Source organism: Stegastes partitus, unplaced genomic scaffold (assembly GCF_000690725.1).
Source record: "Stegastes partitus isolate 25-593 unplaced genomic scaffold, Stegastes_partitus-1.0.2 Scaffold1641, whole genome shotgun sequence".
Lineage (NCBI taxonomy): Eukaryota > Metazoa > Chordata > Actinopteri > Pomacentridae > Stegastes > Stegastes partitus.
In genome coordinates this window covers 126,853-150,570 of record NW_007579372.1, presented here as the reverse complement: position 1 = coordinate 150,570, position 23,718 = coordinate 126,853, and the positions used below count along the sequence as shown (strand labels likewise).

Here is a 23,718-nt window from a genome sequence, read left to right as displayed (position 1 = left end):
AGGATAAACTCTAATGATGTGTTAACATTGTCGTGCAGAGCGTGTCAGCGTGCTGTGAGCTCTTCTGTGTCCAGCTACGATCTCACAGAACTGCTAGCATGGAGTGCTTTCTCTATTCAGTTTATTATTTTACCATATTTCTAGCATAAAAAGCCTCATTTAGGCCATTACATCTGTTTGGAGATCATTTTTTATTACCGTGTTGGTTTTTGGTTCAACTAAATTTACACTGATAAAACAGAACACCAGAGGTGTGTCGTTTATACATACAGTATATAAACATAGAGTTTATTAGCTACACCTAACATAAAAATAATGCGTCTAATACAAGATTCCTGCAATAAATCCCCCCTCCATGGAGGTTATAACATTCAGTTTTTGTTGAAACTGCTGCAGAGAGGTGTTAATTCAACTTTATGATCGTTTCAGAGGCTGCAGGTTGAGGCTGTGAATTATGAATTACATTATATGTATTACATTTACATCATTGAGGGTAAGCAAAATAACAGAAACAACCCTTATGATTAGATGGCTGTGAGGCTCTGATTGGGTAACTCTTAGCAAAATTAGGTAAATTCAAACAACCTAAGAAGAGAAGATAAATCACAGCTCAGTTCAACAGTTCTCAAAGTATATGTTCTTTGAATTTTGGGGTCATTGCCAAAATGAGATTGGGAACCACTGATGTAGAGCAACACAACAGCGATATTTCACTAACTATAACCCCCAATGTCTTCAGGGGGTTGAGCTAAATTCAAAGATTTTAAAGATCATTGAACCGTGGGGGTGTCGCAGACTTTAAATCACAGCATGAGACTTTGTCAGAGGTGGGAAAACTAATACAGATGTCAGGGGAGGAAGTTAGGGTAATTTATAGCAAAACTTTGGTAACAATGATGCATCTTGCTTCTCAGTTAGACTGAAGTCTATAACACAGATGGGCATAAGAGTCTTTTTCAAACCTGGAAGATGAAGGTATGAAAAACAAACAGGCTTTGATGGCTGTATTAGCGAGGCCCTCTCTCAGCGCCTCTGCCCTTTTTATCGCCAGCTTGTTCTCTCTTAGCGTAAATCTATCAGGCCCACATCCTTGTCCGTTAAGGCCCGGGCCACTGACCTTTTAGCATGGCTGAGATAGTGAATGGAGCAGCAGGGCGGCTTATTGAAACCAGCTGGCAGAGGGGAGTCCTGCAACCAGAGAGTGGCAGTTTGCTGCTTTATTTAATCTGGATAGGCTCAGGGAGCTGCAGGGCCGTGGCATATTTACTGACCCCGGGGGTCAGAATCTATGCGTGGGATCATAACTCTTTTTCATGGGCCTGCTCTTCTGCCGTACACAATTGTCCTGTAAAAGCCTTTGAAGTCGAGACTCAAGGAGCCGTGCTTTGGTTTAATGGGAAATCTAATGCAAGGTTGTGCAGCGCTGTCCTTGTAACATGTGTTCACTTTATACTATTATCTATCTGGGGGCAACTTAGAGCTCTCCTCCTTTTCTTTTAGTTATTTAAATGAATTCTCTTTGTGTTCTAGACTGAGGAGTGATGATGTTTACTCAGACCACTCAGTAATACTAAAGATATTTGTTAGGCCTACAAGTCCTCTTTATCTAAGACTTGGGAGGCCTATTGCTCACTCTTGATTTCCCCTAAGAAGCCAGAATGGGATTTCTTGAACTGATGTCACGGTCCCGTGTGGTCCTGAGGTGAACGTGAGCAAACGTTAGTCATGGTGTTGATCCAGCTGACTCTTCATTTCTCATAAGAGAACATTAAGAGCACCCGGTGACCCTTGGCGTATTGCTCAAGATGCACTGTGATCCAAAGCATATGGGCTCTGGAAGTTAGATGCCTCTCAGCAGTTTTGATGTGGTCTCATCAACTCCTCTCCTCCTCTGATTTGATCTGGAATCATGTAGATTTATAGATGAATTTCTATGCTGTTTGTGTTCTTTTTTCTTCTTCTCACAGCTGTCAGACTGCAGAAGAAAAACACGAAGCCACGAGAGGCCTTTGATAAATCATTTTCACCCTTATTTAACAATCCAACCCCCCCTCAGTTCTCTGAATTGATTTATTCTGACCAACTTGCTTTTGCCTTCTTTCCTAGGAAGTGTGTAGAGAGCTCTGGTGCCTTAGCAAAAGCAACCGCTGTGTAACTAACAGTATCCCTGCTGCAGAGGGGACTCTGTGCCAGACTGGCAGCATCGAGAAGGGGGTAAGTCTTCAGATGTTCCTCACACACATTAAGGAAAAAAAAAAAACACCTCACATTTTCCTACATTGTTCTTGCCTCCATATCTTCCTCACTATGTTGTTGGATCAGGGTTATGAAGAAATGAACAAACTGACCTGAAACAGATTCTTAAGAAATGTAAGCAAAGTTCTTGTCAGCTGAACACTCACAGCTGACCCATGATATCAGTCTGTTAGCTACTTAGACCTATGACTGAATACTCTAGTTGAGCATTTGATTAAATACATTTCTGCAGTTGCTCCAATTGACTTATGAATGAGGGTTGACCCATAAGGATTTTTCCGGGCTGAAATAGATTATTAGTAATCAAGGAGACATATAAGGCTGACATATATTTGCAGTAAAAATGAAAGCCTTGTTGTCAACATTTTGAAATAACACAAACTCCAACATAAAACTTTGTTGAAATGCCTTTGTTTATTTATGTTTTCAATATGGGAATCTTTTGAGTCAGTGTGTGTGTTTTTTTTTACTGCAAAAATAAAGTCCAGCACCTCTATGAAACCAGCACAACACTGGCTAGAAGGAGACAGAACTCAGAAATATCTTACGTAATTGTAATGCCATACATTTTAAAAATTCAAAGACTGATTGTTGAATTTGAAAATTCAATTATTTTTGTTTTTACGGTTTCTGGCTCTGATGAAAGATTGGACTCAGCCTACAGTGTGGATTTTTGTGTTAAAGTCATAGTTGAATTTTCTTGGCTTATGCGATGAAATCCACTGATAGCACTGAAATGAATCACATAAATATACTTGGCCTTGCTGCTGTGATCTGGATAATTTGCCAAATACTTCCCAGTGGCATCACTTTCTACTGAAGAGACAGTGCTCATGAAATTTCCTTAAAGCTTCCCCTCGGTGTTGTCCAGAATATTTTGCAGTTTGGAAAGAATGCTGCCCTTGAATCTAAATGTATTTTTTAGTTCCGTGAACACAAATAAAACTATATAATATTTGGGGATTTTACTGAGAAGAGTCAGAGCTGGATATCTCAAATAAAATAGTCACAAATCAAACCTAAAATATCTGCACGTATGTCGGCAGAGGTATTGTCGCAGTGATCAACAGCAGCAGATGAACATCCAGCGGAGAGAAGCTGAGTCAGTCTGCAGAGAACCTGAGTAAATACAGGATTCTTTATTCCTTCCAAACTTCCAAGAACAGCTTAAAAACATTTATCCTGGGATTTATATGATACTATTCATCTTTTTCAAATTTAAATTGAAACCAATGCAGTTATCAAATTGGAAAAGCTGCAGTTTAAGAGAGTCTGATCCAAAGTTTAAATTGTCATGTCATAGGTTTTATAAATTCACGTCATCCTCCTTGTGTGACAGTTGTGTTTATGATGGTGTCTTGTGGCAACGCTTCATTGTATATATCAAATCTATTACTCAGTGAATATTAAACAGAAGTTTAAAAAATTGTATCTGTCAGATAAACTGTAATTGGATTTTTTTCCCAAAATTGTTCAGCAATAAATAAAGTTCTTTTTTTTGGCTTTGTTTTTTGTAATTTGGATGAATCAGCCTTTTGTTAACACCATATATACTTAATGAAGTACCTGGTGATGTGAAATGAGTGCAACAATCAACTGGAGGTACCTCAATGCCTCCACTCTGGGAAGGGTTACCAATCCCTGAGTGTGCACTCACACACACACACACACACACACACACACTTTAATGCAGGCCAGGCTTTAGGTCATCGTCCCGCTGTTGATGCCAGCCAGGTTAGGGGAGACAGTTTTAACACGGATTACGGCAGCCATTGTCACCGGATGGTCCGAGGTCTAAAAGGGAAGAATAGGAGAGTGTCACGAGCTGTCACCCGTCATTACCATTAGCTCAGTGGAGCCTTTGAGGACCGGGGCCCGCGGACAGGGTCCTGGACAACACAGGGGGCCCCAGGTTGAGCCTGGGGGGCTTTGGAACAGCTTTTGGAGCAGCTTTAGGAGAGCCAGTGGCATACCCTGTCTGCCGCTGCCGGGGGCAGCTTCAAAGGAATATGAATGTCAGCCATTTCTCACCCAGCGTGTAATGGAGAGAGGCCCTTCCAACAGGAGCAGGGAGGGATGGAGACTGGGGGAGGGGGCAGAGGGAGACAAACTGACCGACAGACAGGAGTTTTTGTGTTTTTACTGTGAGTTCAAATGGACACAGTGACGGACAGTATACTCCAAGGTTTCGTGTCCTGATCCCTCTGTCCCGCTGCTAATCTTGTTTAGACAGCATCTCAGGACGTGAATGAGTAACTCAGATAAAGAGGACAGTGGCCCAACGTAGCCCTCACCTTGACTGTCCCGGTCTCTGCGGGTTATTAACCTACTGACACAGTTGGAGATCTCTGATCCCCTCTCCCCTCTGGAACTCTGAACAGCTTAACACGAGGCTTGTAACACTCCTGAAACACACTGTAGTGCTTTCTTTCCTTCACCTGCCTCTAAAACCACCCCATTGTGCCCTGCAAACATTAAATACACATGCAGCAACATTCAGAATCATTTACCAGGACTTCTTCCATCGTTCAAGACTTGATATAACATGGCTATTAATCATCAAAATGATGAAAGCAAACTTTTAGTTAAAGTGATAAATGAAAGGAACATTTTAACATTTTTGGAGATACCATCATTTGCTTTTCTCTTCATTAGTTTGTTTTCATAGATTTAATGTTTTTATTGTGTTTTCTGTTGTTTTATTGTCTTTTTGTAATGTTCTTCTGTATGAAGCAGTAAAGTTTTGTATTACTATTATTAATATTAATGTTATTATTTGATACTGGATGAACCCTCTGAACCCCAAAACCTACCTTTACAAAAGGCATGTTATGTTTAAAATTTGCCAAAATGCCACCATTTATCAGAGCAGGAGTCATCAGATTTTTAACTTTTCGATAATTTAAAATTATATTATTTCATCAAAAAAAACTGAATTGTACATGTCTCATTTATCAATTTACCAAAAATAAATAGTTAACACTGATCAGATTCTGTAAAAAAACTAAGGAAATCTGCATTCCTCGGTGCAACAGACAAGTCATTAGTCATCAAGAATTTAGGTACTTTTTGGTTGAACTGCAGGCTGTGTTTACGCAGATAGAAAGGAAACAAATGAAAAACAAGTAGTAATATATCAATATTGTGTAGATCCACCGCCATTTATTTTTCAATATTGGTAACACCTGTAGGCTTTTGGAAAAATACAGTACATATTGATTTCAGTTTCCTTTTTTTTGGTAAAATAAATAATTCCATCCATCCATTATCCACCGCTTAATCCTCATTAGGGTCGCGGGGGGGCTGGAGTCTATCCCAGCCGACTTAGGGCAAAGGCAGGGGACACCCTGGACAGGTCGCCAGTCCATCGCAGTTCTACACTTAGAGACAGACAAAATAAATAATTAAAGAAATTAAATTATTCTTATTATTTTTTAAATGCTTTTTGACATTATAACTGTGTCATACTGCACAAAAGACATTTCTGAGTTCTCTTACCATGGTCACGTTTCCACAGTAAATAAAAATGTGACAGGATTAAAAAAAAAAAAGTCAAGAAACTTCTTTGGGTTCAGACACTTAACAAACATAATAATTTCTCATTATACTCTTTCTGGACTCTGTCTGTGAGTTAAGTATTTTAAGCATATTAGCATCAAGCCTCTTAGAAAAGTAAACATGTGAACCTGTAACTGTTTCCAATATGCTGAAGTATTTATTCAGTGACAAAATGGACACAACCTGAATTGAGTTACATAAACAGTTAAAAAAAAAAGAAAAAAATGACAAAGGGGAAACCAGGACAGCAATAACAAAATAGAAAATAACAGGTAGCAGAGGAGAAATAACAGGACTAATGCGGAAATAAAATTATAGGGTGAGTAATAGTGTAATCACAAGTTACTCTTTGAGTGTATGTGTGTTTTTAAAGACACGCAGCGGGAGGGACAGAGAATGTGTTATTGTAGGAAAACTTCATCAGTCAGCTTCTGTATAGTCTACACTTCACTATTTGCAAATGCAAGTAAATACATGTGTGCTCACAACTGTTAGAAAACTGTAAAACTGACACTTAACTATTCTCCATTGTAATAAGTTGTGTGTTATTGTGAGTCTCTGTAAGTGAAGACGCGTTAATGTGTCTCAGCGTTTCTGTAATAACCTCTGTGTGTGTGTGTGTGTGTGTGTGTGTGTGTGCGTGTTTGTGCTCCTCCCCGGACAGTGGTGCTACCAGGGGGAGTGCGTGGCATTCGGTACCTGGCCTCAGAGCGTGGACGGAGGCTGGGGGCCGTGGTCGCTGTGGGGGGAGTGCAGCAGGACCTGTGGGGGCGGTGTATCCTCCTCCATGAGGCACTGTGACAGCCCAGCGTAAGTAGGCAAAGTAAGCCACAGCAAGCTGAACACACACATCCAGGTTCTGCCTACAGGTGTGTGTGTGTGTGTGTGCGCGTGTGCGTGTGTGTGTGTGTGTGCACATGTGGATGCTGTGTAAACGTGTGTTACATCCTTGTGGGAGCATAGAGCGGTAATTAGATTGTGTCGGATTCAGCTGTTAAATATTTCCAGGACTAAATGCTTCTTTGGGAAAGCAAACCTCTTTCAGTCTATTTGATGACTTTTCAGTGAAATATTAACTTTTAAGCTCCTCTAATGTTTTTTGTTGTTTACTCCTGCAGGACGTAATGAAGCATTTTACGTAACTTATAAACCGTTCAAAGTGCCTTTTGTGACATATGGTGCAGTGGTCTGAAATGCCGATTTCTGCACTCATGGACTCAGTAACTTTTAGGGAGTCAAGTTTTCCCCAACATTGTACACCCTTTCTGAGAGTCTACATATCTGCAGACTTTCCTGAAGAACTTGACCGTAGTTCATAGTGACATTGATGGCTTATAAATGTATTTGTCCTGCCCTTCCACAGAATGTAGCTACACAAACAAAGCATCAGTAGCGTGGGGAAGAAAGTCCCTATTGTGTTTATTTATTGCATGTTTGTGGAGTTGTTTGTGTTTTTAGTCAAAAGTAGGATTTACATGTTCATTGCGTTGGTGACTTTTGTGAGGTTGCTAACCAAACAGGGAATGATCAGCTGAGCAGTCAGTCAAACTTCAAATAAAACATAAGTCAAACGGAACTTTGTGCTCCTGTACAACGTCTTTCAAGTCCATTTTTGAGGGCAAAAAATGTACCTACTGTGGTGTAGATACAACACACATGGCAGTAGTGTGTATGTGCAGAATATGCACATACAACCTACTGCAAAAGTCCCTTTGGACTTCACCAGACAAGGAAAGTAGCACAACAAAAACTGTGCATCCATGGGTGCCATTTGCATTCATACTGGTGTGTGATGAAAGCTTTAGAGAGTTTCAGGTCACTAATCAGCTTTCCGGTTGCAACTTTACTGTTTTGGTTCACTCTGTCTGTTCTCATCGTGTTATTTTGGCTTGAAAAGCTCTAAAATCCTGCTACCTGCTCAGTGAAAACAATGGACGGACATAGTCTGAGATGAGCTGCTGAACAGTCTGGAGCATTTAGCAGCTGATGAACCAGATGTTCCACACAGGAGATGGTAGAGACCAAAAATGGAGTTAAAAGAGAGTGAATATTTGATTGTCCCTAATAAGGCTGTTCATGTTGCCATACTTAGAAGAAATATGTGCAAAATATTTCCATAAAAAGAAAAAACATCTTCAAAAATGAAAAAACAATACCTGTCACCTATACCATATGGCCTGGGGTCCAAAAGACCCCAAAAGTCCTGAACAGGGTTATATTACTTTTGTCAGGACGTCAGAAGCAGGACTCTCAGTGACTAATAATGTTGCTCCACAACTGCTGGGTGTTTAAAGAAGAAACTGTTTGCTATTTTCAGCAGCTGTTCTTCAGACGCAGGTTTAAAGACAGTTGAAAAAGGAAATTTAACATGCCGTTACCACTTAATTTCCAAGTCAAGGAAAAGACAGAGTGCACAATGTCTCACTTTTAGTGAACCTGGAAGTGGCTGAAATGACACAACAGTTGTACAGACTGAAGCAGAGCATAAACACACAGAAGTGGGAGATACAGGCTTTGAGAGGGTGCTGTTTGAAGTCTGGATTAGATGTTTTGCTGAATTTGAGCATTTTCGGGGTGATCTGAGGTGGGAAAAGAAAGGAGCGACCAAAATGACAGACTGTCAGTGAAGAAAACACACCTGAAAGTCTCAATGGAATAACAATCTAAAACCACAACCAACAACATATTAGCTGCTGAGAGCACAACTTCTTGCGCAAATAACTTTGTAGGAGCCAGTTCAGTTCAGTTCAGTTCAGCCTTTACTACTGTGTCCTCATGCAGTTTAAGATAGTCCTGGTGATGTAGCATGTGCAATAAGTTAAGAGACAGCTCTCTCTCTCTCTGTCTCTCTCCCAAAGATTATGGCGATGCGTAGTTTTGTTTTAAAGCCTCCCATGTGTCCTCGCTAGACAAATCATTGACCAGTGCATCTTTGGCTGGCAAGCAGACATCTGGGATCATTATCCTTCTTCCATCGTTGCATTCCTTTGTTTTGGAAGATAGGTATTACGTCAAACACGTCATGGGAAGACAAGAGAAAGAGCCAGGGTGAACCAGAGGGAAGGGGAAAAAAAGGGGGGAAGGAGGGACGAGGGGGGAGAGGAGAAGGCACCAGCATAATGTGGAACACCTGTGAAAGGTGATCGCTGCTGCTCAGGCATCAGTGCAAAGAGGAGGGAGGCAGAAAAAACACAGGCAGACCAGCTTCGAACACATTCATTACACAGGCTGTCTTACAGTTTTTTGCAGTGAAGTGGAAATAGTCATGGAGGCTAATGAAGGTGAGAAGAAGGAAAGAGGTGATAAGAGAAGAAAAACAAACCTTTTGGAGATGTAGTAGATGTGTAGTGAAGAGTGGATGAGGGAAAAGAGCGAGTCGTTCTGAGGTTACAGACTTTAGTCTCTCTCCCAAATCTAAATGTCATGTCACACTTAAGAGCTCTTAGAGCAGCTTGGATTTCATGAATGAATCATTGGCACACATGCTCAGCAAAGCAGCACATGCAGACACACAAACACACTTTGTCTTCTGGCAGAGACTTTTTCAGGCCTGTTTTATGACCTGTCGTTACCCAACTTTTCCCTATGCATTCTCTGCGTCCTAAAGATAATTTCTTTGAAGAAATAGTGATTGTAATTTATAGTGATTTTGCATTCTTTTCAATTCCACTCTCATTTAATTCTCTTGTGTCTCTCAGCCCGTCTGGAGGAGGCAAGTACTGTCTCGGAGAGAGAAAGCGATACCGATCCTGTAACACTGACGTGAGTTTCTTCATTTCTTTACCTCCCTGCTTTATTCTCTGCTTAGTATTTAACTCTCTGAACCCCAAAACCACCTGCCATGTCAGATGAACACATTGTCTGCACAAAATTAGCCAAAATTACAGCATTTACTGGAGCCAGAAACTGTAAAAAAGGAAGAATTGTCAGATTTGTAACTTTCTGACAATCCTTGAATGCATCACTTAGCCAAACCTAAGCCTAAAATAATGATATTATTACCAAAAATCTAATCAGATTCTGTAAATACCATAAAATTCTGCACTGCACGGTGCAATGGTGAATTCATTAAGAACTCAGCTGCAACCAACAGTCACATGACAAAGTGAACTGGGCTGAACTGCAGGCTGTGTTTTCACAAAGATAGAGAAAAGTGTTGAGGCAAGTTACAAAGCTATTCAACTGTGTTTTAATGCGCAAATGACATTTCTGAGTTCTCTCTATTTCTAGCCATGCCTGTGCTGTTTCCATAGAGGTGCAGGACTTTATACTGAACTAAAAAATGAGTCCACAATGAGTAAATATGTGATAGGATGAAAAAAAGAAATGCCCAGAAACTGCTTAGAGCTCAGGGGGTTAAATCAAAGTGACTTTCAAACTGCTGAATCTCCTCTTTGCTGCTCCACATTTCTTCTGCAGAACATGTTATCATAGAAAAAGCTTTACAGGCTGCACATCAGCTCACAGCATCACGCTGCCTTTAAGCTTTCTGACATATTTTCTTCCTGGAACGTCGGACGGACAATGATAAAAGTGCACAGGCAGTGATTCAATACTCCCCTGGTGACTTTGAGGTTATTCGCCCCTTTGTCTCTTTATGGTTCCTATATTGTTTGTGACATTTCACTTGAGTCAAACAATGTTGACAGTTTCAGAGTGTGTTTCACGAAAAGCAATTCACAGGCCTTTTTTTTGAGGTCTGGAGCAACGTTTTAAACAAATATTTTACATGGCTGCAAGCTGAGATCTCTGTTCAACTATTTCTAGGTGGCCTTTTTTTCACTAGGTGAAAATTGAAATAGTTAGGGCCCTAGTGGACATTTAACCGCAAGTCTTAAAAATAACAGCTCAGAGCAAGAACTGAGTGTTATTTTTGGAAAACAAACAACGTCCCAAACCGCTATTTCATCACACGGACCACACCTCATCCAAGGAAATGTGTGTGTGTGTGACGGAGAGAGCACCAGATGTAGACACAATGACAAATACTCACAATCTTACTTGCATACATTGAGGTTTATACATTGCTGTTTTCATTTTGATCACTGGTCAGATATTGTTTGTTAACTGCATGTCTCTCCTTTCTTGTTGCTACTACATTTGTCCTGTGGGAGGTTACTTATATTTTTATTCGCACATTGCTTCACGGTAGAGCTACTGGAGAGGGACTCTTCTTATGACTGGAAAGTGGGACACTGGTATATACTGTATGTAGATTATAGCTGACTTTAAAGGGATACTCCAGCTATTTAATATTGTGCTCTCATGAAGTTTGGGGACTGTAAGAGACAGACTAACAAGACTAAGTCTGCCGATGTACTTGGTTATAACGGCAGCATCATTGTTAGCATATTTATTTGTGTGTGTTGTGTGTATCTCTGGAACGAAAAAGAATATCCATGAGGTGGCAGATTAGCATATCCATGTTAAAAACTGATACTTTCTCTTGTGAACTCATATGAACTGTTACCTACAAACATAGATTGTGTCAACACTGTAATTGTGTACCACTTTTATAACACTACAACGTTGTCAAAGCTCAGATCATGTACGATGGTCAGCTCTGTGAGCTTTCCCTGAAAACTTTCTGCCGTTGTTGTGGTGATCCAAAACTGCTGCTCACCTTTTTTTTTTTCTTGTCATCTTGCAAATTCCTAATGTTAATTTTCAAGGACATACTAACCACAAATTTGTCTTTAAAGTTGTTCTGTGATCCAAAAAGATGGAGACCAAACACCTGAAATGTTCATTCTTTTCCAAATACAACCAACTTTATGTGAACTTTGTCCAGATTTATTTGTCTGTCATTGTTGAGATTTCTATTTAAGTTAGGCGCTGTCTGATCAGATAAAAAGAAAGGAGAATATGACCAGCTATTCGGTACCATGTTGAGCAGCTTTTTGTAACAAATAAGCTCTTTTCCGATTATTGATTTGCCCCTAAAAACTCATCTCTGTGTCTCAAAGTTTAGAAATCCATGAAAATAATCTCATCCTGCCTGAAAATGTCTTTCATGGAACTACTATTCTCTCTCCGTCCACTCCTCTTTGCTTGCTGCAGCCGAGCACACCAGCTCACCTATGACTGAGTTCAGTCACTGTAAACATACTCCAACTACACAAACTTACTCTATGGTACACAATGGCAAGTTGTAATATTGGAGTGGATGAGCCGTACATGTTTAAATCAGAGGTGATTCTGAGTAAGAAGAATGATGCAGGAAGCCTCAACCTGCAAGTTAACAGGATTAATTCCGTAGGTTTGCCATGTATGTAACCCCAGAAGTTTAAATCTGTGTTTTTGTCATCAGTACACTGAAGTTTTAAGGTAAAAATGCTTAGTCTTGGTGTTTTCTGCTTATTTCGCTCATGATTAAAAAAAATAAAAAATAAAAAATACAAATTCCAGGTGCTGAGAGGTCAGCAGCCTGTTGCAACAACTTCGCGACAACAGTCCATTTTTAAAACATTTTTTTAAGTAATGTTTGACTGTTTTTTTGCAAATTTCTCCCATGGGGATCAATAAAGAATTATCTTATCTTATCTTATCTTATCTTATCTTATCTTATGTCTTTCAGCAAATTAAAAAAACCCCAATATGGACTATTACCAAGATACAAACCTTGATTTTTGCTGAAGGAGGTCTTTAAAGTCGTGTCTAAAACAAAGCTAGTGCTCCTGTGAGGATTTACTTTGGCACTACAGTACTTTAGGGTAATGCTAAGATGCATACGATTAGCAAAAAAATAATATCTACCCTGCCAACCATCTGATTTAAGTGTGTTAGAAAGCTGGCAGTTGCAGTAAACATGAAGTAGAGCTGAGGCTGAAGGGAATGTTGTTAGTTTGAGACAAAAAAGAAGTTTAAAATGAAATACAACCTTGAATGACACTCAGAAAGCGCATCCTTCCCCAAGGCTAATGCTCTGTTTTACAGTTTCTCTGGCAGAATTTAATATATTCTTCCTTTGTCCATGTTTCACCTCTCCACCAATATTCATGAAAATGAGCTTGGTAGTTTTTGTGTAATCTTGGTGACAAACAGACAAACAAATGACACATCTTGCTGGAAAAAATATCCTCAGAAGTACATGAATGGTCATACCAAATTTAATGACAATCCTTCCACTTACTTCTCACCTAAAAAATGTCAGTCTGCCACTGGTGGAAGAAGAAAAATCATCACTAGGATTCATCCATCTTTTAGTGTTAGTTTAATGGCATGTATTTAGCACATCTAGTATTTGTTGAACTATTTCAGTTTAAACCAAACTGGTGAACTGACTGAGGCAGAAATCCATCCGACAGCCGTCCACAGAGCCACGCGAAAAAATGAGTTCTCTCTAAGCCACAACTAAGATTTCTGAAGTTCCTCCAGCTTGACAAAGCTTCTCAAGAACCACCGATGACATGATACAGCACCAGACAACATTAATACGTTGAGTTTCATGTGTAACATTAGTGTAGTTTGAGGACACTGGTGTTGTCTCCTATTATATAAAGCTTTTGCCTCTAAGTGATTTATTACATAGAAATGCCAAACCTGCTCTGGTTACACTCTCGTACATTTTATACACTTAACTATCAGTCAGTAGGGGTAATTGATAATGCAAATAATGCTTACTTTCAGCCTTATTAATGTGATCGATGAAGTTTTTCCTTTCTTCAAACACGTGTTAGCACGTGTTAATCTCATTTGGCCCTGCGTTGTCATTTCAACACACACTTGCAACAATATTATTCTGTCTCTTCTGACTCGATCTACATGTTTGATGTGCAAGTTTAAAGCTGCCATATTGGCAAAACACTTGAGTGGTAATGAAAGTGGCCTGGCCTCCCCCTGGCCCGCTCCAACATGGAACACTTTCAGCATGTGAAATACAGCTTTGACCCGAGAGCTTTTATTTGTCCTGAGGGAGAGCATTTTGGGGTTTCTGAGGACCTTTTCACACCAATAAAGTGTTTTCTTTCCACTTTTTACCTCCTCTTACTCGAGCAGTATCCACACAGTGGAGTGCCATCCCAGATAAGTCCAGAGCCAGAGTGAGGCCTGCACCAGCCTGCACCGTGCTGGCCTTTCTACCTCCTCTGGCTCTGTTTATGTTTCTAATTATGCAGCCAAAGAAATGCTTCATTATCCATCATAAATCCACACATGAGCAATCCCTCCAAACACAAAACACACGGCTCTCAGTTGGAACTTCCAAGAAACAAGTCTGTTTTAGTGTGTGAAAATAAAATGTGACATTTTATACGGACTCTGTCCAGTTGTTAATAAAGCTGTTGTCTGTGCAAAAACAGAAATAGTTTTTTTACAGATAATTCACTTACTCTAATGGCAACAACATGCGATCCTGCATCTCAGGGCCATACCAGTGTGTCTGCAAGTTTTAGCTCCTTACTGCACATCATTTACATTTTTAGAACAGTTTTTGAATGCACACTCAGACTTTTGGACCTTGTTCCTCTTCTATTTATTTTATCAGTTTCCATATTACACAAAAATCAACTGACAGACTCTTAACCTCATAAACTCCCTGAGAACACCTGCATTTTCTGTTTTCCTGTCTTTCAGTTTCACACTATGTCACCAAAATGGACATTGTTTGGTATCCCAGGATTCAGTCTCTGTAAAGCATTTTTTTCTCTTTTGTTTCTTACAAATTGTGCACAAGAGTATACAGAAACACAGTTTTGGGCTTTTTATGTCTGCAATATTTGAATTATAATAAAAATAATTTAAAAGATTTTTCTCTGTCTACAATAATAAAATTCTGCAAAAATAAACATACAGCAGTCATTGCAACTTTGGATTTTGTGGTTCAATTGCTCTTGTGAAGAAGTAAAAGAAAACGGATGCTATTTTTTATTTTATTTAACCAAATATGTTCATGTTTAGGGCTGCAATGTAGCTTGGTGGTTAGCACTGTCGCCTCGCAGCTAGAGGGTCCCGGTGAGGACACCCGGGATCTTTCTGCGGGGAGTTTGCATGTTCTCCCCGTGCAGCGTGGGTTCTCTCCGGGTTCTCCGGCTTCCTCCCACACAGTCCAAAAACATGCTGAGGTTAATTGGTGATTCTAAATTGTCCATAGGTGTGAATGTGAGTGTGTTTGGTTGTCTGTCTCTAAGTGTGGCCCTGCGATGGACTGGCGACCTGTCCAGGGTGTCCCCTGTCTTCACCCTAAATCAGCCCCCCTGTGACCCTAGTGAGGATTAAGCGGTGTATAGATAATGGATGGATGGATGTTCATGTTTAGTGACATACTGTTTGTGTCTCAATACAAGTAGGGGAAAAGGAGGAAGCTTGAATGCAGACATCCTTGGGGAGTTTAGAAAGCTATTATATTCTGCCCATTGTTTTTTTGTACCATGTAAAACATCAAAAAATCTGAGCCAACCTTGAAAAATGTTTTTAAAAAATTGGGGAAAGAGAAAAGGCCATGGATGCCAATGTGCATCTTCATAAGTTGGGTATGATTATCTATGATGGGTACAGCATGCAAAAACAAAGGATGAATTAGAGGTGAATCAGTGGCTAAGTGCTAAATATTCCAACATATGTACTGATTTATTCATTTCAGTTCTTAAAAATATGTACAAACAAGGATGAAACGTGTAAAAACCCTAGTATTGTCCTTTAAATATCCAAAAGTCATTAATTTCATTTGTTTTTTGCAGGCCTGCCCTGCGGGATCTCGTGATTTCCGAGAGAAGCAGTGCGCCGATTTTGACAGCATGCCTTTCCGTGGGAAGTACTACAACTGGAAGCCTTACACTGGTGGTGAGTTTCACCTGCTGTTTGTACAGTATAGCTTTGGTTTCTTTTCCCTACAACATAAACTATTTATTTCTAAATGAGATGCTGTCAGAATCTGAAAAAAAAAAACATGACAGAATAATTTAAATGCACCAAACTTTCTAGCATTTAAAGTATTGACCAGATTTGACCTCTCTCTCGCATTTGAATCATCAATAAATGCTCATCTTATTACCAGGCTAAACTGCTGAGCTGTAAAACCCTTCTGTCATCCTTTTTGTGTCACAAATGACAGTTTGCAGGCTGGTCTGTCTTGTGTTCCCTGTTAACAGCAACAGAGGGAACGTCTGTTTGATGGGTAGAGAATTCTTCAGATTCCTGTATACTGAGCAGTCACTGGTTTGCTGCTGCTGCTGCTGCTGCTGGTCCAAACTGGGAGATTTTACTTGCTGAACTGACATCTTGACACATCTCAAGTCAAGAATCTCCCAGAAGAAGCACTGAGGCTTATTTTTTTTTGTCTTCTCTGGATCAGCTCCATGTGACTGAGCCAGAAAGGGTGGAAGTGCTGTTGTACGCTCAGTTATTGGCAGAGTTGAGGAGTGCAGGCCTTGTGTCATTCTCCCTCTAAGTTCTCCCCTTGATGTCTGCAGATCATGGAAAATATCCACTTAACTAAAAACACAAATATCTCAAAGAAAAGTGATAAAGTTCGAAGCATGTAAACACAGCTCTTATTTTCCTTCAGAGATGGAGGAGCTTAAGTTTGATCTCGTTTATCAAAGGGGTCTGTTATGTCAAATCCATCACCTCCTGACTTGCGGCGCTCTGTGGGCTGGGAGCCGTCATGTAAAAACAGCAGATAACCTGCGTGTGGATGTCAGTGTTAATTGTTGTTGGCAGGCCGCGCTGTCTCTCCTGGTGTCAGCGTTACAGTGACGTCAGGTTTCGGCCTTTTAGATCTGAGCGCTGCTGACTTTCCTCCACATGATTATTATTGTCAACAAGTGCAGAGGAGATCCCAGAGCTGGCTGTGAGTCCTGGGATGACACCAGTGTTTGCTGGTTTCTACGTGCTGTTGGGGCCTGACAGGGTTCAGGTCATGCTGTCTGCTCTCTGTGTGCAGGCTGAATTACAGATAATAATAACTGTGTGTGTGTGTGTGTGTGTGTGTGTGTGTGTGTGTGTGCTGTGCAACCCAGGTGGTGTTAAGCCCTGCGCTCTGAACTGCCTGGCAGAGGGTTATAACTTCTACACAGAGCGCTCTCCTGCCGTCGTAGATGGCACCCGCTGTCAGGCTGACTCTCTCGACATTTGCATCAATGGAGAGTGCAAGGTAAGGAGGCGCTGCTTTCAAAAGCTGTTTAAAAGCCAAAACCACACTTTCAAACATGGGGTGTGCTTTGGAAATCCATTTTATTTTCTTTCATTAAGCTTTTGCAGGGAAAATCACAGCTAATTACAATATTAATCTCAAGGCTCCAACCATGTTGTATCAATTACCTCCTCAGCTTAAACAAATAGTGGATTAGGTGATTAGTCAATCAACAGAAAAATATCCAGTAAACTATTTTGACAATAGATTAATAATATTAATGATAATAACTTTATTTGTGTTGCGCCTTCTGAAAACAAAGCTACAAAGTTCTTTACAATAAATGATGTAATGTGATCCCTATTTTCTGATATTCTGTAGTAGCTGGGTGTATAAACCTAACAAAAGAGCAACTGAAAATGAAAATCGTGATAACAAAACTAAATAATTAGTCCTTCTGATTTAATCTGTTTGCCTCTGCCTTACATTAAACCAAATCTGAGGCTTCTGAATATCTTAAATTGCACTATAACCTTTACTTTCCATTTTATTACTCTAAGACTGTTATGTCTTGAAATGTTTTTTTTGTTTATTGCTTCATGTCCTTTTTATACTTTGTCTTGATGCTTTTTCTGCTTTGTGTAAAGCACTTTGAATTGCCTTGTTGTTAAAATGTGCTGTACTGTGCAACTGATGTTGCTTTGCAACAATGGTTTACAATGGGAAATACTAATCAGGGATTTGCTGTTCAGGGTTTTTGCCACCAAACAGCCACCAGGCTGTCAGGTCATCCTAGAAAGAGTCTACTGTAGCGCAAACCATCAACTTTTCCTAACCTTAAAGCAGTAGCTTTGGTGCGTAAACTTAACCAAAGAGCTACTGAAAATGAAAATAATAATGATAAAAAAGCTGAACAATAAGCAAACAACATTGAAAAACAACCCCGTTATCCTGGATCAACCGCAACTCCACCCTTCTTACAAGGGTTATGTCAGTCTATACAACAACTGACCCGCTGACATCAAAAGACATACACTAAACTCAGTACATCGAAATTGTGACGAAGCATCCATATGTGACGAGTTGTTACTGTGAATGAGCTGAAGCCAAATCTTTCACTGTGCCAAATGGAATCTGGCATCGTGACTCTTGTGATTGTGTGTGGCCGCAAAGCCTGATATTTTCTCAAATTTCTGCTCAAGTGACATTTTATCTCTGCAATAAGTGACCTTTCTCAGCCTCTGAGCCAGTTTTTATCGCTGGCAGCTCTGCTTGCTAGATACTGGTCACATAAACACAACAGCCAAAGCACAAAACCGCACTAACAATCAGGCCTTTGAGCTGCTGATTGTGATCGAACGAGACTCTTATCAGGCCTCTGCAGCCTCAGCTCGGATTGTTTTGTGGTAAATAAAACACAAAAATCATTGTTTTTTTATTGAATAATGATTTTATATATATTTGACAAGGCAGATTTAATAACAAAGCCAAATAAGATTTTATTGAAACTGGTTGGCAACTGGTGCTCTCTTTGTTCTCATGAGCATAAATCATTTCTGTGCACTTTGTGTGTGTGGATGAGGGTTTCTGAGTATTTTCTGAGATGCAGCTGAAATAACTTTTTGGTTCCTCACTTCAAGTATTTGCTTTGACTTCCACCTGACCGTACGATTTGATTCCTGTTTGGCATGAAAAGGCGGGTGCCATGCCCACGAAATTACTCTGATTCTAATATACAAACACAACATGATGTGTGTTTTAATGGGAAGAAAAACTCCAAGAGGTGGAATATTCCCTACCAGAGGAGCATTACAGGTTTGTTTCCAGTCTGAGTCCAGCTCGTCGTTTTATTTCAGAGGCTATAGCTCTCTGGCTTCGCTGCCACACTGTGATAAATCTCTGTCTGCTTGGAAAGCTCTCAGAAACACTCAAAACTCACGACTGTGCACATGTGGTGGAGACAGAGAGACAGATTATGAATAACAGAGAGACAGAAGAGAAAGTGATAGACATTACAAAGAAGCTGAGATCCAAAGGAGTGTCAGAGACAACAGGAATCCTTCCCATAGCATTAACATACACTTTCCCCCTCTTTAAGTAGCTTTTAAAATCACCTCATTGTCTCACACCATAAGCTTAATCCAACTCTGTTAAATCTATATAATAATTCAACCTAGAGAAACTCCACCTTTTTATGGAGTGCCACCTTTTCCTCTGATTTATATTTTTGCACTCGAGTCCCACTTTCTCCATCAGGAACACTGTCTTTTTTGGATGGAAACCTAAGAGTTTTTTATGAACATGCCATCAAATGAAAATATTTTAGATCTCGCAGGCATCATTTTTCTATAAAGTTCCCCAACATTCAGCCTGACACACTTGGAAACTTGGGTTTTGTTGCTGCAGTTGATAAAGCTGTTATGACCCAGTTAAGAGACTGCAGCTGTGTCCAGAAATACTCCATTTACTGCAAGGTGCACTGCATTTAGTCTCTGCTATGTCACTCATATTCATAGCAGTGTAGAGCTATAACTGATTATTGTTTTAATCATCGCTTGCAGTCTAGCGAGTTAGTCGTGAGTTAACACATTAGTTCCACTGGTTTGTGTTGTCGTTTGTTGTAGTATTGTACAAAAACTAAATCACTTAACATTCACTGATGTGTTTTTTTCAGGGCCGATGCTGATTATTAGTAATCAAAACGAACAACAACTGGTTTATTGCATATGTTTAATTAAAAGTGAACCTTTTCAACGTATCTGGTGCAGTGTTGATTGGTTGTTACTCATGACTACAGGCACAGAGAGGCGACTGCTTTACGAACGCAATTTTAAATTAACTTAGTGTAGAAAACAACAACAACAAAAAAAAAGGTAATAAATTGCTGAATAATTAATTTGATAAACCCCTACATTCACCTTTTGCCTATTTGGAACTTAGAATAACTGTGAGGCCACAATCACGAATCATTTATTTGTTTGCATTAAATATGAATACAAACTTAGCAGCTAGTTTTCCATTTTTTTTCATATAACTGTAAAAGTTGGGTGCAAAGTTATTTGAACAGGCAGGTTAACTGAAGGGTAGATTGTGAAGACAATGTACATCTAGACCAAAAAAGTGCAAAAATACGTTTTCGAAGCAAAATAACTTAAACACAAAAAAATCTCTGCACATGGGAACCAGTAAACACTCTCCACTCTGTCATAAGTTTAAGCATTTACATATGCTCATGTTTAGAACATTTAATATAAAATGTACACGTGAGGAACGTTTCCTTTGCATACATGTTGCATTAGATATAACCATCAACAGAAAACACTGCTGGTGTTGCAGCCCTTAAAGATCCTTAAGTAATGAAAAATAATGACATAATGAAAACCTTCAGTCAAAATCTACTGAATAGCACTGTTCCTCCCATGACGCTCCGAGGCATTACCAATCAATAAATGAAGCAATCACTCCAAATTGAGCACAGATAAAGATTTAACAGGCTTCATACGGCCTCTATATTAAATTTTATTTCAAGCCAACACATTTTAGATCAGTTACACTGAACAGTTTAAACTCTGAGTACATAATTTTTATGATCTAAAAAAACTACCAAGTGACTAATAATTACAGCTGTAGCTGCAAGTATTAATTTAACTTTAGCTATTTATTAATGTATGAGATAAATATTGTGTTTTTCCTTAGGGCTAAAGCCAAATATTTGTTTGTGAATTTCTTATCTAGTATGTTGAGAACGTCGCTGAACACAACAGTGGAGCTCAGTGGCCTGAAAGACAATTCGTGGGATTTGTTCTCTTTAACCAAATATTTTGGTATTGATAAATTGAGTACTGACAGCTTGATCCAAATTGATTCAAAAATCAAATGTTTTCCTATGAAATGGTGTATTTATCGTGTAAAGGTTCACAAAATGGAGCTGCAATGTAGATCGGTGGTTAGCACTGTTGCCTAGAGGGTCCCCGGTTTGTGTCCCGGTGGGGGCACCGGAATCTTTCTGCGTGGAGTTTGCATGTTCTCCCCGTGCAGCGTGGGTTCTCTCCGGGTTCTCCGGCTTCCTCCCACACAGTCCAAAAACATGTTGAGGTTAATTGGTGATTCTAAATTGTCCGTAGGTGTGAATGTGAGTGTGCTTGGTTGTCTGTCTCTAAGTGTGTCCCTGTGATAGACTGGTGACCTGTCCAGGGTCCCTAGTGAGGATTAAGTGGTGTATAGATAATGGATGGATGGATGGAAATTATAACTTAAGCTCTACTTTTTAGTTTTTTTCGTAAATTGTATGAATTTGGAGTAAGATGTGTCTCCACTTAAGCTGCTGAAACAGTAGAGGACTGTAGCTGCTCAGGACTGTGTGAATGCTGTATAAATATAAAAAGGAAGGCATTGTATTCTGGTTACTTCCTTTATAAACAAACACGACAAATCCTTCCCTAAAAAATCCCCCTCACTGTGCCAGTCACTCCTGTTTTAGCTCCGTTTTTTTTTTTTTTTTAAAGGAACAGGGCTTTTAAGTAACAGTGTAACATTTGTGAAAATGTGTTTATTTGCTTTATTTGCTGTTTTTGTGAATTAGATGAGAAGATCAGTGCCACTCTATTAAATATTATTTCACAAGCCAGCAGCTGATAAAACCTGGAAACAGCCTGGCTTTGTTGGTGACACTACAGTCCAAGCAGCAGCTCAAAAACTGTTGTTTAATCCATATAAAAACTAGAGCCTTGTCACCTCTGTAAAACCACAATGTGCAATGTTTGTGTTATTTTGTTACCTTTGGACAGAAGCAGGTTAGCAGTTTCCTCCTGTTTTCAGTCTTTATGCTAAGAAGCAACATAAAGTGCCCTGCTCTTCTTATTCAATCCATATCCATCATCCATAATAAATCTTTTTACATATTCATTCCTCACACAAAGTGAATAAGAAGGAGAGAAGAAAATGTAGTCTAACAAAATGAAGCATTTAAATCCCAGTATGTCATTCAAAACTAATTTAGCTTATTTCAACAAAATAAGAAAGTATTATCCTTTTCTATGATTCTCTGTTGAATGCAAAAATCTTTACCAAAAGTGTTTCATATTTTTGTGTTTATCTCTCCGTGTAAATGTTCATCTTTCTAGTGGAACGTTTGACATCATCTTTCTTCATTCAGTGCGAAATGGTTTGTCTGTGAGTTGTTGTTTTTTTTTTTTTTTTACCCAGAACAAAACAAATTAACTTTTTGGCATTTACAAAATTCTGACATAGTTATGTTGTTTTTAATGAATATACATACCAGAATGGTATCAATTTTCTCTCAGCAGGAAAGTAAATCAACATATTTTCCAAAATGTTAAACTGTTACTTCAGAGCCTGAAGCCTGCACTCTGAAATCTGACCTTTGATTTGCAACAAACTCACAGTAAAACGGTGCTAAATAAGTCAAAACAGCGAGTTTGGCTCTGTCTGAAGGCGACAACATACTCTTACCAGCAGCTGTAAAGCTCAGTCATAAACACATTGAGTCTTTGTGTTTATTTCGTACAGATGCTGGAGTCTTGTCACCTCTACGAAACCCTATAAAATCACAATGTGCCATTTTGGAACTCCAGCTTTTCTATTAATTTAAACAATGCATTAATTAGTGAACTGTAGGGGTGGTGGTATATTTTGTCACTTTGAGACAGAGGCAATCTCCTCCTGTTTCCAGTCTTTATGCTTTGCTCAGCTGCTTCATTTTTCCCCCCATCAATATCTTTGTTTATTTCCAAACCAACCAATTATTCTTCTGCATGATTCCCTGTTACATGTAGATCTTTCACATAGTTCATAATGGGTTGTCAGACTTTTTATTGTTGTTGTTTTTCTTTCATTTAAAATGTTAATCTTTCGAGTGGAAGTTCATTTAGCTTCATGCAGTACAAAATGGTTAATCAGTGCATTTTTTCCCCAGAGCTAACAAAATTAGCTTTATGACATTTAAAAAACTGAGATAGTTATGTTGTTTTTAATGAATATAAATACTAGAGTGGAATCAATCTTCTCTCAGCAGGAAAGTGGATAAACATATTTTCCAACTATTTTTTAAGACCGTGAAGCCTGTGCTCTGAAATCTGACCTCTGCTTTGTAACAAACTCATATTTTCACAGTGAAACGGTGCTAAATAATCCAAATCCCTTCTCCAGTTTTCAATTAAAACAAGCCTGACTCTCATTCTCTGGCTTTGTTTGTTGGCTTCAAAGCATGTGGGCTGCGATAACATCCTGGGCTCTGATGCTAAGGAGGATCGATGCCGTGTCTGCGGAGGAGATGGCAGCACCTGCGAGGCCACCGAGGGACTCTTCAACGATTCCCTGCCCAGAGGAGGTGTGTAACTCCAGGTTGGCTGCTTCAGGTCACCTCAGGTTTCTGTTAGAGCTCCACTGACATATCGCAGAGCAGCGATAGTATGTTTTGGTCTGATGACCACATGTGACAAACTTAAACTCACCGGAGATGACTGTGAGGAAACTCATCGTCCTTTTTGGCAAAGCAGCTTTTGTCTAAAAGCCAGTACATCCCTGAAGCCAGAAAGATAATCTTTCATGGAAGTGTGCTTTTTTTTTTTGCCTTTGTCACCCACCGGCCGAGCATATGTTTTTAGCTATTTAGAATTACGTTGCCAGAATATAGATCAAAACATAATACTTTTCAAATTAATTACATCATGGGGTGAAGAAATCAGGAGTAGAGATAGGGACCTGGTGTTGGCTGTAGCCTGAGGTCGTCTATAGAGAGCAGAGGAGAGAGAGAGAAAACATATTTCTCCTTCTATGGTATGGCTGGTAAACCATCTAAAAATACTGTGTGC

General features: G+C 39.5%; 1 protein-coding gene across 1 annotated transcript in view; it reads left to right on the top strand.

Moving 5' to 3' along the window:
- Positions 1 to 969: 969 nt before the first annotated feature.
- The window catches only part of LOC103371764 (ADAM metallopeptidase with thrombospondin type 1 motif, 6), a 43,082-nt gene continuing 20,333 nt past the window's right edge, over positions 970 to 23,718 (top strand). Inside the window, exons 1-7 of the mRNA XM_008301198.1 lie at positions 970 to 975; positions 2,107 to 2,214; positions 6,479 to 6,624; positions 9,513 to 9,576; positions 15,492 to 15,594; positions 16,773 to 16,906; positions 23,111 to 23,234. Coding sequence (XP_008299420.1) covers positions 970 to 975; positions 2,107 to 2,214; positions 6,479 to 6,624; positions 9,513 to 9,576; positions 15,492 to 15,594; positions 16,773 to 16,906; positions 23,111 to 23,234 — 685 coding nt within the window. The remainder of the gene's footprint in view (positions 976 to 2,106; positions 2,215 to 6,478; positions 6,625 to 9,512; positions 9,577 to 15,491; positions 15,595 to 16,772; positions 16,907 to 23,110; positions 23,235 to 23,718) is intronic.